The following is a 14,111-nucleotide window of genomic DNA, read 5'->3' as shown; positions in this document are numbered from 1 at the left end:
TATTGCTCAGTTGGCTCCACTTAGTTCTCAGAGGGTTTGGCAGGCTTCTCCTTCCATTGTCTATCCTGCCACGAGGGATGATGTAGCATTTATGCTAGTCCGCTTCTTCCAGCTCATCCCCAGTTCGTTCGGTGTGAGGGAAGCCTTGCCTTGTCGTCTTTGCACAGGTGCTCTCACATTGCCACTTACTCTTCCTGCCCTCCATATTCCCCTGGAAATCACAAAAAGTTTTTCCCCTCCAGCTCATCATGTTCTCCTGCACTGCATGCTCACTTGCTTTTCACAGTGCCCCTCTCATCAAGGATCTACAACCTATCCTGAAGGACGATCCATCACTCTCTCAGATCTTGGGAGACAGGCCAGTCCTTGCTTACAGACAGCCCCCAAACCTGAAGCAAATACTCACCAGCAACCACACAACAAAAACACTGACCTAGGGAACCTATCCTTGCAACAAAGCCCATTGCCAACTCTGTCCATATATCTGTTCAGGGGACACCATCATAGGACCTAATCACATCAGCCACACTATCAGAGGGTCGTTCACCTGCACATCTACCAATGTGATATATGCCATCATGTGCTAGCAATGCCCCTCTGCCATGTACATTGGCCAGACCGGACAGTGTCTATGTAAATGAATAAATGAACACAAATCAGACATCAAGAATTATAACATGAGTCATTACACAAAGTAAAACTATTTCTCTATGTTTATTTCCCCCCACCCGTACGGTTCCTCACACCTTCTTGTCAACTGCTGGAAATGGGCCATTTTGGTTACCACTACAAAAAGTTTATTTTTCTCTCCTGCTGGTAATAGCTCATTTGTTAGTCTCTAAGGTGCCACAAATACTCCTGTTCTTTTTGCGGATACAGACTAACACGGCTGCTACTCTGAAACCTGACAAGATAGGGTTTGCTGTCTTCAGGGTTGTCTTGACTTCACAACTGTTAGGAATAATGGGAGGGGTAGCAATTGTGATGAATCTGCTGTGGCTCTCTTCTTTCTGGAGAGAGAGGGTCTGTTGGAAGTTAGATAAGAAGGAATGGGTCTCAGAGAGCAGCTTGAGGTCTCAGTTGTATTGGGAACACTAGATACCTGTAGTCATTTTGAAAGAAGGCACTTTTTGAGCTTCTTCAAATATTTTGAGCTTGGTTCTGGTGATAAACTTTTAGTTCTGAAGTATAACACCAAAAAAAAAAATCCTTAATCTCAAATATCTTCTTAAGAACTACCTGTTGTACCAGATCTAGATAATTTGCCCCTACCAGTTTTTGTTGTATATGTGTACATAGACAGACCTGACTACCACAAATTAATTACAAACATTTCCTATTGAGTCTTATTACACAAAACAGAGCTATAGGTTGAACCTCTCTAGTCCAGTACACTCTGGTCCGGCAACATCTGTGGTCCGGCATGATTTTATTTTGTTTTTTATGCTTTATCTACTTATTTTCCTGTGTAATACAGTAACATTGTGTAACAACACTAACACTTTAAGAAGAGAGCTGGTAAGCCTTGGTTAAGCAGCGTTGCAAGCGTTGTTTCATTTATTCTCCTCGGCGAGATAAAAAATAAAGTGACCTGCTCACTACATATTGACCTCCTGTGGTTCAGCAAATTCTCTGGTTTGGCACTGGTCAGGTCTCAAGGGTGCCAGACTAGAGAGGTTCAACCTTTACTAAATAGTCTTTGTCCTTCACATTTTCCAACATTGAAATTTCGTACTGAAAAACCATTTACAAGTGGAGAAATGTATGCCTTATTTTCAGCCCAGTTCAGAATGCAGCCTTAACTATGAGGTTGCAACCAATGCCTCCATAATACCCAAAAGCATAAGAGAACATTCTCTACAATAGATGAAAATAAAAGTTGAGAGAGATGTTGAGAGCCCTGTTGAATTTACAGTTACATATTGTATAAACGTAACTTTGCATACCTATTTCTGCTCTTAGATGTGTAACCATGGAAAATTGCTTGAACATTCACAATGAATGTATCTTCTCTGAAACTGTGCAGAACCAGATTCTGCTTTTGGATATATATGTCTCTCTCACTTTAGCACTTGACTCTCAAACAAAATTTGTATCATCACAGTCAGAACAACAACAAGCAAGCAAAAATGATTCTTAAAACTTTTATTCAGACTGGCAATGGGCTTTTTGTGTACACAAGTGGATAAAAGATGTTCTCCTTTCGAAGTAGTCTGAAAGATTTCAAGCCCGTGGGTTTTTCTTTTATGTATTTCAGATATTTAATCACCAGGGGATTACAAGAAAAACAATCATAGCATGTGCATTGTTTACACAAAAATAAATACAGAAAAACACAACTTTTAGGCCTTAAAAGCTGTTTTGATATTCTATAGACAAACCAAAATGAAATGTGAATTGTAAATAATAATCAAATTAGTTTATAAACAATATATATATAAAATAGGTAACTGCTTGCACTTCTGCTAAGGTTTAGTGTGGGGTCACGGGTCAAAGTACTAATAAGAGTGTTTGGGATGTCTGCTGCCATGAAACAAAATGGAAACTTGATTGATAGCTAGGGGGTTGAAGGGAGAGAGTGCAATGTAGAAAGCAAAGGTCATAGAGCCATTTCCCCTCTCTGCATAGATAGTGACCAATCCTCTCCAAAACAGCAAAGCGTAGATATTATGGATCAATATAGCATGTGCTTTGCACACTTATTCTAGTATTTTGAAACACAGATATTTATACAGTTGCAGTTAAATAAATCTGAGGTAGCATTTTATAGCATAAGATAATTTTTCAAAACAGTAATTGAATTATGATCACCCATTTAAGCATATGAATTATAAGATAATATAGCTTGGAGCTAATATACATTTAAATGTAAGTGTAAAAATTCAGCTTTAATTGATTACTAAGATGCTGTTTAAGACATAGTTACTTTTATATATTAAAACAAATGTACTAAATTTTAATAAGTTTAATACCCAATACCAGATAAATACAAACCTAAGTATAATTAAATCTTTTTCCTTTTTGAAGGTCTGGTCTGCATGAAATCTAGCAGTTCAGTGGTGGAGTTGGTCATGTTACTTTGTTCTCAGGTGAGTTTTAATTGATAGTAGTATTAATACTGAAGAAAAGTTGTATGGCTGCAATTGCTGCCTTTGATAAATAGCTGAAGTTATGGTAAACATGCTTACAGTTAGAATATATTTTAACTGTAGTCTAGAAGGACTACATTTTAGACACTTAGATTGCAAATGGATTATGACATTATACTAATTGTGCAGTCTCAGGTGAGTGAAGACACTGAGGTTTTTGTGTCCCATTAAAAATGTCTAGCATTTACATAAGCTCAGTCTTAAAGTCTAATTCCTTGCTCTGTTTTCAGAAGAGAAAATAAAATATTAAGATTAGGGAAACAGATTGATTTCTGCACCTTGTATAGTGGTACATGAAATCCTCTGGGATGAGTGAGCATTTTTCTTTTGTGTAGAGTTTATGAAATGATTGATGCATACTTTTGAAATCCTTGTTACTGTTAATTGTTTTTGGCATGTACTTTGAATCTGAGAGGGAAAAAAATGTGAAAGTGGCTGTGATGGTCAACATGTCAAGATGTTCTACATTCTTGAAGACAAAATCACCTTAGATGCTCTAAAAATCTTATTATTGCCCTAGCTCTTTGGTTAGTTTTGATAAGAATCTGGATAACCTTCTTCCAATTGTGGTTAAAGAATTATATGCACTTCATCAGATGGATGTACTTTTGGTGTCCTCTTGCTTTCTCAGTTGTAATTAAATAGAAGAATGTTTTTATTGAACTTTTTATTTTTTAGTGCTTTAAAAATGATACCTGGTAGTAAATTCCCCTACTTAAAACTTTAAAATAGCCTTTTTTAATGGGAAGGGTATTGGTCTAGAGGTCAAGGGTTCTGACCCATTTAAAAACCTTTGACCTTCATTTACAACCCTTATGGTTTACTTGCCTGACGAATAAGGATAATGCAAAATTAATGTTTCTTCACATCGATTTATTCGTTTTAGTGCCTATATTGCCAAATTTATTCAGACTGTGCTGATGGACATTTCATGAATACAAATGAAAGAATCATAGAAGGTGTGAAAAATCAATAGTCTTCATTGTCAATAAAGTGCAATAAGAACAATTACTTCTGGAGATTACACCTAATGGATTTTACAATGAACTACTGAAGAGTAGTTATGTTTCTAGTGGGCTTATTATTCATGGATGTAATCAGAATTTTGTTTACATAATTTCCCCATCTTCTGCAGAAAATATCAAGCGAGTATATTTGTTTTTTGAAAGTTTTACTTAATATCTTTTATGGAACTATGGGAACTTGGAAATAATTGCTTATCATAAATGTTGCTGTTATTTTCTGAAAGTATACCTAGCCAGTCTACATTCTTAGGATACAAATTTACCATTGATTATTTAAAAACTGAAATAGATGTTACTTGGAAACCTACAAAAAACTTGTTATACTCTTCTATTTTTCTTTTAGAAAACTAGTGATTTGAGATGCTAAAAACATTTCTTTTTAAGATGATCTGATTAGCCTGTTATGTTATAATTGCTGTTTATTTTTTTTGGTAAGGTAATCTCTTTATTTTTTTTAAAAATCTCTTTATTTTTTATTTTTTGAAAATTGCAAAGAACAATAGAGTCTTTTGTACAGTATGTCACATACTTGGTTGTTGGAAGTGGAAAGCATAAGAAATAAATGACCCACTCTAATGCACCTATTTGTCATACATGTCACAGTGCTATTTAATGCTAATCTAATCAAATAGAGGATATGGTGATTGCTTAGTAATGTTAGTAGCGAAGGATGAGCTTGTTTTGAGTAAGAGTTGAAATAAACCAATAAGGTCACTCTTAACTCTTAAAAGTTACATAGCAGTTGTAATATTTGGCAGAATATGAAAAATGATGGGAGAAATGAAGCCAAAATTAGCTCCAGATGTGTACAGATTGTTCTGGGGGTGATAATTACATTTTTCACTTTGAATTTTCCTAATTCAAAGAGGTCAGCATGGCAATCACAAAAGTGATTTATTTTGTTAAAAAGTGAACTGTCTTTTGCTGCATGAAAGCATGAGAGATATGAAATTGAATTTCAACTAGACATTTTACAGATACCGGGAGGAGATGGGGTTGAGTTTGATTGATATATATTTATATATATTTTGGCCCAAGATGGGGTGGGAAGTGAAGTGGTATCCTCTTGCTAAAATTATAATTAATTTTTAAGAGGAGATGGAGAGGATGGAGTGCCAAAGATCGAAAGATCAGGTCAAAAACTAGTTTTTAATCACATAAATAATTCAGCAGTTACAAATTAAGCATGTACAATTTTTGATTTAAAACTTCAAAAATTTGTCAGACATTTTATGAAAGTGGAGGGCTGTTCTGATTAATATCATCAGTATTTTGTACCTAATTTCTTTCTCAATATTTGCCTAATTAAAGTATTATGCCAATACCAATTATATACCAATACCTTAAACAAATAAACAAAACTTCAGTGTATAAGACTGGGATATTACTACTTTTCCAAGAAGCAAACAATACAGTGATAAAATCATATGTCGTTGCAGCAAAAAAGGTTTGAGATTTTATTATTATTTATCCAGGAAAATGGAGAGAATCAATCATTTTCCTAGGTAAAGTAATTTTTAAGAGCAACTACAACTGTCTGAAAAGAAATCTTTCTGTGTAGTTATTTCGGCTATTTTTTTGTTCAAGTTTTTCAAGTCGGCTATTTAGACATCCTCCTTGCTTCTAAGTGTAAAAATGTTGTCGTTTTGTTATCATCCTTATTTAAATGTACTCATCTTCCTTGGTTTATGAAATATTAAATAATTCAATGTAGTACACTACCCAAACTACTTCTTTAATACCAAATTGATTTACCAGAGTAAGGCTTATTCTCCATACAATCATCAAAAAGTAGTTTTTTGACTGACATACTAAATTTGAGACTTTGTGTGAGTCTACTTACATTTATATAAATCTATCAAGAGAAAAAGGAATCCTTCATTTAATATTACTGCAAAGTGTTTCTGCTTATTTGACATTAATATCATTTTTGAAAGAATCGACGTTACATTCAGGGCCACTTTATAAAAGCATTGCGTTGCTCGTCCTAATTCAGTCTGACATACATTCCAATAACACTACCTCCCTTCTAGGGTTTAAAGCCAAATTTATGGCTAAGCATTGTGAAGTGCATCATTTAAAAATGGTTTCAACCCAAAACATCTAATAAATAAATAATGTGTATGGCTACTCAGTAGTAGACTTTCCAGACTAGAAATCATTCCATCGGATACTCAACAGTCCACTATCGGAGAGGGCTGTCAGATAAATCTTATAGTAGCTGCATTCATGTCCTGTAAATCACATGTTATTGTCTGAGCCTTCTGCCAGGTCATCTATTCTTTTCCCATTTATCAGAAATGCATAGAGTACGCTGAAACTAGAAGCACCATGTAGTCTGGCCCGCCATCCTGTCTGAGTAATTAAACCAGCAAAAAGAGTGAAGTCCTAAGATAGTCTGATATTCCTTTTAAATGGATGACATCAGAATGTATTAGGTGCCTGTGTATGCTATTTTGGGACAAAGTTTCTTCATGTTAAAGGTCTGACATAATCTTCATTGGATAAACATTTTCTCCTAAAATTGCTCTGAATGTATCACTAAACCCTTGAAGGGGTCTACATGAATGTGTATGTATATATACACAAGTAAATATGCCACTGTGTGCCACAACTCTTTTGTCAGATCCAGTAATTGAGTTACTTCCTTGAAATAACTATACTGATCTGGAAAAACTCCAGTCTTTAATAAAGCTATCTAAAATGTTTGTCCTTTTGTCTCTGTATGTTTATAAGCTTTCTTCTTAGCTACTGTAGCAATGGGGTGAGAAGTGTACAGTAATCTGGTGTAAAGCAGAGAATTAGGTAGAATATATTCTCTTAATTTTCTGATGCCTCTAAAATGGTAGATTGTTAATATTTGCAATATTTAAAAAATCTAGAAGTATTATTTTTGCAGCAAATCAACCAAATTGTCACAGGATATAAACAAGAAAAGTAATTAGCCTTTGTTTGACAGGTTCATCGCTGACTTAAAAGCTTTGTTGTAGTGGATCTAATTTCCTTTGACTTGATAAAGAATTAGTCTTTTCTGACAGACTCAAATACTGTGTGCGGGTATTGCATCACTTACCAGAACTGGCCAAAAAGACTACACAAAGCTCCTTCAAATGACGGCAACTCCCATTTAGAAAGAAGACAAAAGCTATAGTATGGTTCATTGTTAATGGTTAAATTCTCTAGGTGCTTGCTTGTTCCTCTTCCCTCTTGTAACTCTAATAGTAAAGGACACATTCTTGAGGTATTTTTAAAATAAGACCAATATTTTAAAACATTAACTCTATCTTGGTATTTTCTTTTTCAGAAAATTAACATAGTTTTCCTTTGCCTCAATATAATCACATATCTATAGCCATTAGATTTTTAGTAAAACATGGATAAAATGCATGTTTCATATGGTAGGTGGGAGAGGGGAATTAACATATCCCATGATTCTTCCAGTTGTCTTGTGTGTAAGCAAGAGCTTTGCCCATGTGGACCATCTTTCAGAATAGGGGCCATAGCTGAGAAGGAAAATGCACTAAATGTCACACACTTTAGACTTACGATACATTTTTAATTTGGTGGTAGTGAGTGAGTGCAGATAGAGCACATATGTTAATGTACATTATACATGGAGCAAACCAAAAATAAAATAGAAACCTTAGAAGCATTTAAAGCAGCAACTATTTATATTCAAAAAGTGAACCTTACTAACTATGGAGGTTAGAATCCAGGTGTCCGTGATCATGTATCAGAGGGGTAGCCATGTTAGTCTGGATCTATAAAAAGCAACAGAGTCTCCTGTGGCACCTTTAAGATGAACAGATGTATTGGAGCATAAGCTTTCGTGGGTGAATACTCACTTTGTGCATTTGACGAAGTGGGTATTCACCCACGAAAGCTTATGCTCCAATACATCTGTTCGTCTTTAAGGTACCACAGGACTCTCTCTGTTGCTTTTTCCATGATCATGTTATCTTACCATATAGTTAAATTCCTGTAATCAGGTAAGGTCGCTTAAGAGGGAAACCTTCCAAAGCTAGCCAGTGTCTTTCTTTAACTTAACCCATACATCATTTAATCACCACTTTCAGTGACAGACTCCACTGCCCTATAAATAAGTCTCTCACATCTCCAACATGTACAATAACACCACCATATTCCTTAATATCTATAATCCAGATATTCCTTAATATCTCTAATTATGCACCAGTGAGCAGTGTGATGTGGTGTTTTCCCACGGGAGTTATGTGGTCAGAGTTAGTTTTGCATTATTATTTGACATAACGCCCCTTCCCCTACAAACTGGAAATTACGTGATCCTAAAGTCTTGTTGCATTTTCATCTTTTTCTGGATATCCTGTGTCCCAGGCCTTTTCTTTCAGAGGTAAATTTTGCAACAGTGATCCATTTTGCACTTTGATTTCTACAGTGTCCTTTTACACTGGAGAAATCCTCAAATTACTTTGAAACATCAGCTGGTGCAGAATGTGGCTACTTGCTGGTGGTTGAATGGTGTTTCTTGCAGACAACACACATGCTTGGTGATCTGCACTCATATTTCTAATTTACTGTCAAGTGAAATGGAATGTGATGACTAACTATAAAGTTTTAGTTTAATTGGGTCTAGGTTATCTCAAAAGCCATTTTTTCATGTTCTGTTAGCAGTTAAGATCACCAGGAGAGCCCAACCTAGCAGCTCTCTGGGTTAGATATTAAAGGATTAGATGCACAGCAATGTCAGTGTTGGTCTTGTGGGGTGGTTTTGGATGTTGCTCCAATTTGTTTGTTTATTTGATGTTAGATGGGCACATTTTAATCAAGATATTTTCCATGTAATTCCTTTGTGTCTGAATATTCAAAAAATTCTAAATGAGTTTGAAAATGAGCATCACGGTGCACAAGTCTTGATATTGAGGACAGATTTTGTAGGATCTTTGCTGTGAAATAGGCAGAAAGTTATTTCAATGCATATCCTAATTATCCTTTAAAACTATTACTTTTGAAACTATACAAAAACAAGCTATTATTTTTGTTGAAGCTTGCAGTCTGAAAAGTGTAATTTTGTCAATAATTAACATTTCAAATATCAAAGCTCCTTATATAGTAACTCCTCACTTAACGTTTTAGTTATGTTCCTGAAAAATGCAACTTTAAGTGAAATGATGTTAAATGAATACAATTTTCCCATAAGATTTAATGTAAATGTGGGGGGTTAGGTTCCAAGGAAATTGTTTTGGGACAGACAAAAGGCATTATATACTGTACAGTACTGTACTGTGGTTGGGAAGTGCACCTGGCTTACCCCACACAGACATAGCCCGCTGCAGGCAAGGACGGTAGGAAGCACCTTTGTAGCGGCAGCTTTCCCGGAGAAGAACAGGCATTGACCTTGCTGAGAATGCTCCAGGCCCACCTCTTCCTGTCTCCTCTTCCCTCCAGGCCCACCTCTTCCCACCCCTACTCCACCTCCTCTCTTGAGCACGCTGCATCCTCGCTCCTTCCCCCCCTCATCCCTAAGTGCTGCCAGACAGCTGTTTGTCGGCATGTAGGACTTTCTGGGAGGGAGGGGGAGGAGCAGAGAAGCAGCACTTCCTCGCTGCTCTCCCTTCCTCCCAGTGCTTTGCACTTACGACTTTCTGGGAAGGAGAGGAGGAGTGGAGATGCAGTGCTTCCTCACTCTTCCCCCTCCCTCCCAGAAAGTCCTAAGCACTGCAAAAGGGAGGAGGCGGAGAAGAGGAACTTGTGCAATGCTCCCTTGTAAAGTTGCTGCTCTTCCACAGAATCTTACAAGCAGTGGACAGAGCAGGCAGCCAAACAACGTTATAAGGAAGCATTACACAACTTTAAACAAGCATGCTCCCTAACTGAGCAGCGACGTAACTTTGAAACAACATTAAGCGGGAGGACATTAAGTGAGGAGTTACTGCAGATCAAAAAAATTGAGTATTTGGAGGTTTTACCATTTAAATTGTGGTGATCATCTGCCAATAGAAGCTTTGCTTTCATCAGATATACCTGTTTTGTAGCAGAAAAAGGAAAATTTCTCTAATTGCTTTGTTAATAAAATGGACAGAAGAAACACAGCTTTATTGGACAAAAGGGAGGAAAATGTGAGAATTTAAGGGACAAATCAGAAGAAAAGTGTATCCCTCAAGTATCTATCTGAATTCTGTCAGAACAAGAAGTGGTATTGGAGAACTTGTGCTTACAGATGTTTCCTACACTGTTCACTTTCTTTTTAGATTATACATATTGAGGCTTCAAGATTTTGTGTCATACCATGACATTATATTGAGATAGGCAAAAAAGTACTTTACATGATTTACAAATTTCCTAGGGTCCTGTATTATCTGTGTATAGTTTTGTACTCTTGCAGAGGTTATTTTAGAAGTAGCTTATGAGCTAGCTGTTTGTGTAGCTGAGAGAAGAAGGCAACTCACTTGATTCAACTATGTCAGTTGCCCAGTGTCTGTCTGACAGTGGAGCTTGGTTAACAGCTGTCTGAAGCTCTGTTCTGAGAAGACTGAAAACCACTAGAAGCTCTCTGAGTTGTTTCCCATACCTCGGTCTTGGATTGTGGCTTCCATTTGTAATGTCTTCTACCAGATGCTCTGTTAGCCTTAGCCATGGAGCTTGTGTTGGCATAACTGTGCCTGCATAGCCCCCTAGTATAGACGCAAACTACACTGACAAAAGGAGATTTTCTGTTGGTATAGGAAGAGCACCTACCTGAATGACATACTGAATATATACTCAGGATTTTATCAGCATGGCTATGTCTGTCTGGTTTTTTTTTCCACACCTCTAACTGATGTCGCTAAACTGATATAACTTTTATGTGTAAACCAGGCCTGAGTTTATTTTCTTTTCTGTGACTAAGATGAGATGTAGACCTTGCTACAGCAAGTCAATCATCTGTCATTAGAGCAGAGAGAATTACTGGGGATTTTGGTTTGTTTGCTGACAGCTTAAAAAGTTGGGGGGGAAAATAAAATAAAATTGGTTTGGGTCAGACTGAATCCAAACTTTTTTGGAATGGTCAAATCAAAAATGTAGAGAAGTTGATTGTAGGTCATATGTAGTATTTTGTTTCCAGGCATTTTTAAAGGGCTAGAATCATAAAGTGGGGAGAGGGCTGAGGTAGTGGCATGTCACGTGCCCCACCCCCATAACCTTTAGAGCACCTGGCCAGAGACCTAGCTTCAAATCCTCCTGTTCCACAGTGGGAGAGTCTAATCTGGGTCTCTCACATCCCAGCTGAATACCCAAACCACTGAGCTAAAGATTATAAAGGGGACAAGATGCTGCCAGCCATTCTGTGAATGGTGCGTACATCTGCTTGTGAATGTAGGCCAAAAATTTTATGGGGACTGAAATTATTTGTCAAATTCTTCTCAAATTTACAAATTCATGTCAACCAAAATTGCGTTTTTTCAGTGAATAAACTATTTGAAAAATTTCACCCATTTCTGTCACCTCAAAACTACATTACTGTAATGCATTCTAAGATCACTTGGAAACCGAAGCTAGTGTAAAATGTATTTTGCCTGCTTTTTGGATGGAGTTTCATTTCTGAATTGGTTTTTCTGGTTCTCTCAATGTTTTGGCCCAGTTATCTGAAAAACCACCTTTCTCATGGTGCAGTACTTCTGCAGTTGGTTTCAGTGGAGATGCTTGAAATAGAGTTTCCCTTCCCAGTTTAAATGAAGGGGTTTCTGTCAGGGCATTTTCCATGGAGGGCCCTCAGCTGTAGAACAGTCAGGTGCGCTCTCACTTTGCTCTGACCAGAGCCAGGATCTGTTCACTTTCTAGTCAATCTTTATTTTTTTCAGACACTTGCGGAGTGGGTGGTTAGAGGAAAATATGGAGTTGTTCACTATCGGTGTGGCCATCAAAGAATGCACTTAAAACACTGTAGTTTTTCAACATTTTAGCTTTATTATTCAACTCTGTTTAGTGTATAAAGGTGTATAGACACCTAATATAAATGGACATAACTTGTAGTACATGGATTGGATGTGCAGTCACCTTTTCGGAAGAAATGTAGCAAACACAGTTTTGACTTTCTATTTAGAGCCCATGGCATTTTGGTCAGAAATAAATGAAGGCATATAGTTTAACCCTTGCTATTACAACACTTGTGGATATAGGTTAAAATGTGTGGAGCTTGATCGGCCAATACTTCATGAATAGTAATTGTCTAGTTCTTGACCTAGTGATGCATTGAGTCTGTGACATAACATTATGCCTGGTACTGACCACTGCGGTGAAAATTGAATGAATGTTTTCATTCTACCATTCCGTTTATAGTTGATTATATCTTTCCATAACTTTTTATCTGTAGGGTGAAATTTTCCAGGCTTACTCTCAGCCCAAATGGGGAATGTATACAAATGAAAGTTTAAGATGAACAAAAAATGAAATGAAGGAATATGAATATGAAAATGAAGGGAAAATATTGTAAAATTTTTCATACTTTTGTTGTTTAAATGACTTGGGGTAGAAAGTTTAAATTTGACAAGGAAATAGTCCTCAGTGAGGAGAGAACTGGCTTACTAATGAAAACTTGTTGAAATTTGACATAGTTCTGACATACCAAAAATCACGCTGTGCATTTTGCATTGAGGTGGTGGCTGGGTGATTGTGCTCAGCTAAGGAAGGCCACTCTGGTTACAGTTACAAACTGAAAAAATAGAGGAGATGCACAGGGAAAGAGGAAGAGTTCCGTGCTTTGTTTGCCATCTCTTTTAAAGGTAAAAGCCATACAGCTTCTAATATTAACAGTAAAGAGCCTCTTTCATGTGGGCTACCTAAAATATGCAGGAGAGGGGGCTCAGTCATGATGTTTTGATAAGGTGAGTGGTGGGATAGGGCATTTCAGATTTTAAGCAAATTGTTCCACAATGGAATTATTTTCATCATTCAGTAACTTATGAAACTACTCTTAAAAATTCTGTTAGAATGCCATGTTAGTGAAAAATCTACCATAAGTTACATTTAAGCATTCAGTCTTAAAGCAATATACTAGCATATGCATTTCTCCAACTATAGCCAGGTATGCGTATTTGACATATCTATTAGTGTCATATATATGAAGTGTACTTACTAAACCGTTCTTATGCAGCATGGGACACAGTGACTATGATGGTAATGAGGAAAACTTGCTGGCACACACAGGTCACCATAGTTAATTTTGTGGTCTGCTTACATGAATTGTACATTAGGAAAAATACTGGATGAAAAGTAATTAACGACACAGTTTTATTAAAAAAAACCTATTACAAGGAGATACGTTTTTACATATAACTGTATTTTATTTTTTCAGGTCATACATGTACTTAAATTGTATCAAAAATGGATAAAATGAAGATACATTTGTAACTGTAGCAAATGCAATTTTAACCAGCATGCACAGTAATACCAGAAGTGCTCCATTTTTGTTTTGGAATTGGTTTTATATTTGGAGCTTTGTTTCTGCAAAAGAGACTATATGCTTTAAGAATTGAATAGTGCTTTTGAAATATGGATTATATGCTTAGAATGTCTCAAGTACAGTACCAAAAAAAATTCCCCTGCTTGAAATAATTTGTCACAGAAATTAGAGATGGATGAGACTTTTATGAGGTCATATTACCAAAGCACACTTGTTCCCTACAGTACATTTTCAAGTGAACATAGTGATTATGATTTGAGTTTTTGTTTAGTTATGATTCTAATTAAATACAGTTCTCTTATTTCAGTTTTAGGTTCTCTAGGTATGATAGGCTCATTTAAGAGAGAAGAAAGTTGTTATTTAGTGAAAATCACATGCATAGAGTCAGAAAAAGCTTGTTTAGGTTTTCTTACCTTAAAATGTCTATTCAACTTGAAATTATAGCCCATAAAACGTAAAATTATGCTGCCCTATACGTATATGATTCATGAATCAATATATTTTTATATGTTTAAGGAG

The 14,111-nt window shown here is 36.3% G+C and overlaps 1 protein-coding gene across 5 annotated transcripts in view; it reads left to right on the top strand.

Annotated features, from left to right (window-relative positions):
- LRBA (LPS responsive beige-like anchor protein) overlaps positions 1 to 14,111 on the top strand; it is a 590,754-nt gene that overhangs the window by 158,969 nt on the left and 417,674 nt on the right. For all 5 annotated transcript variants that reach the window (XM_050946210.1, XM_050946208.1, XM_050946209.1 and 2 more), the window contains one exon: positions 3,028 to 3,089. In XM_050946210.1, the coding sequence (XP_050802167.1) occupies positions 3,028 to 3,089 (62 nt within the window). The remainder of the gene's footprint in view (positions 1 to 3,027; positions 3,090 to 14,111) is intronic.

Source organism: Gopherus flavomarginatus, chromosome 3, assembly GCF_025201925.1.
Source record: "Gopherus flavomarginatus isolate rGopFla2 chromosome 3, rGopFla2.mat.asm, whole genome shotgun sequence".
NCBI classification, from domain to species: Eukaryota; Metazoa; Chordata; order Testudines; family Testudinidae; genus Gopherus; species Gopherus flavomarginatus.
Note: the sequence above shows the minus strand (reverse complement) of the source record. Positions and strands in the feature narration are given on the sequence as shown.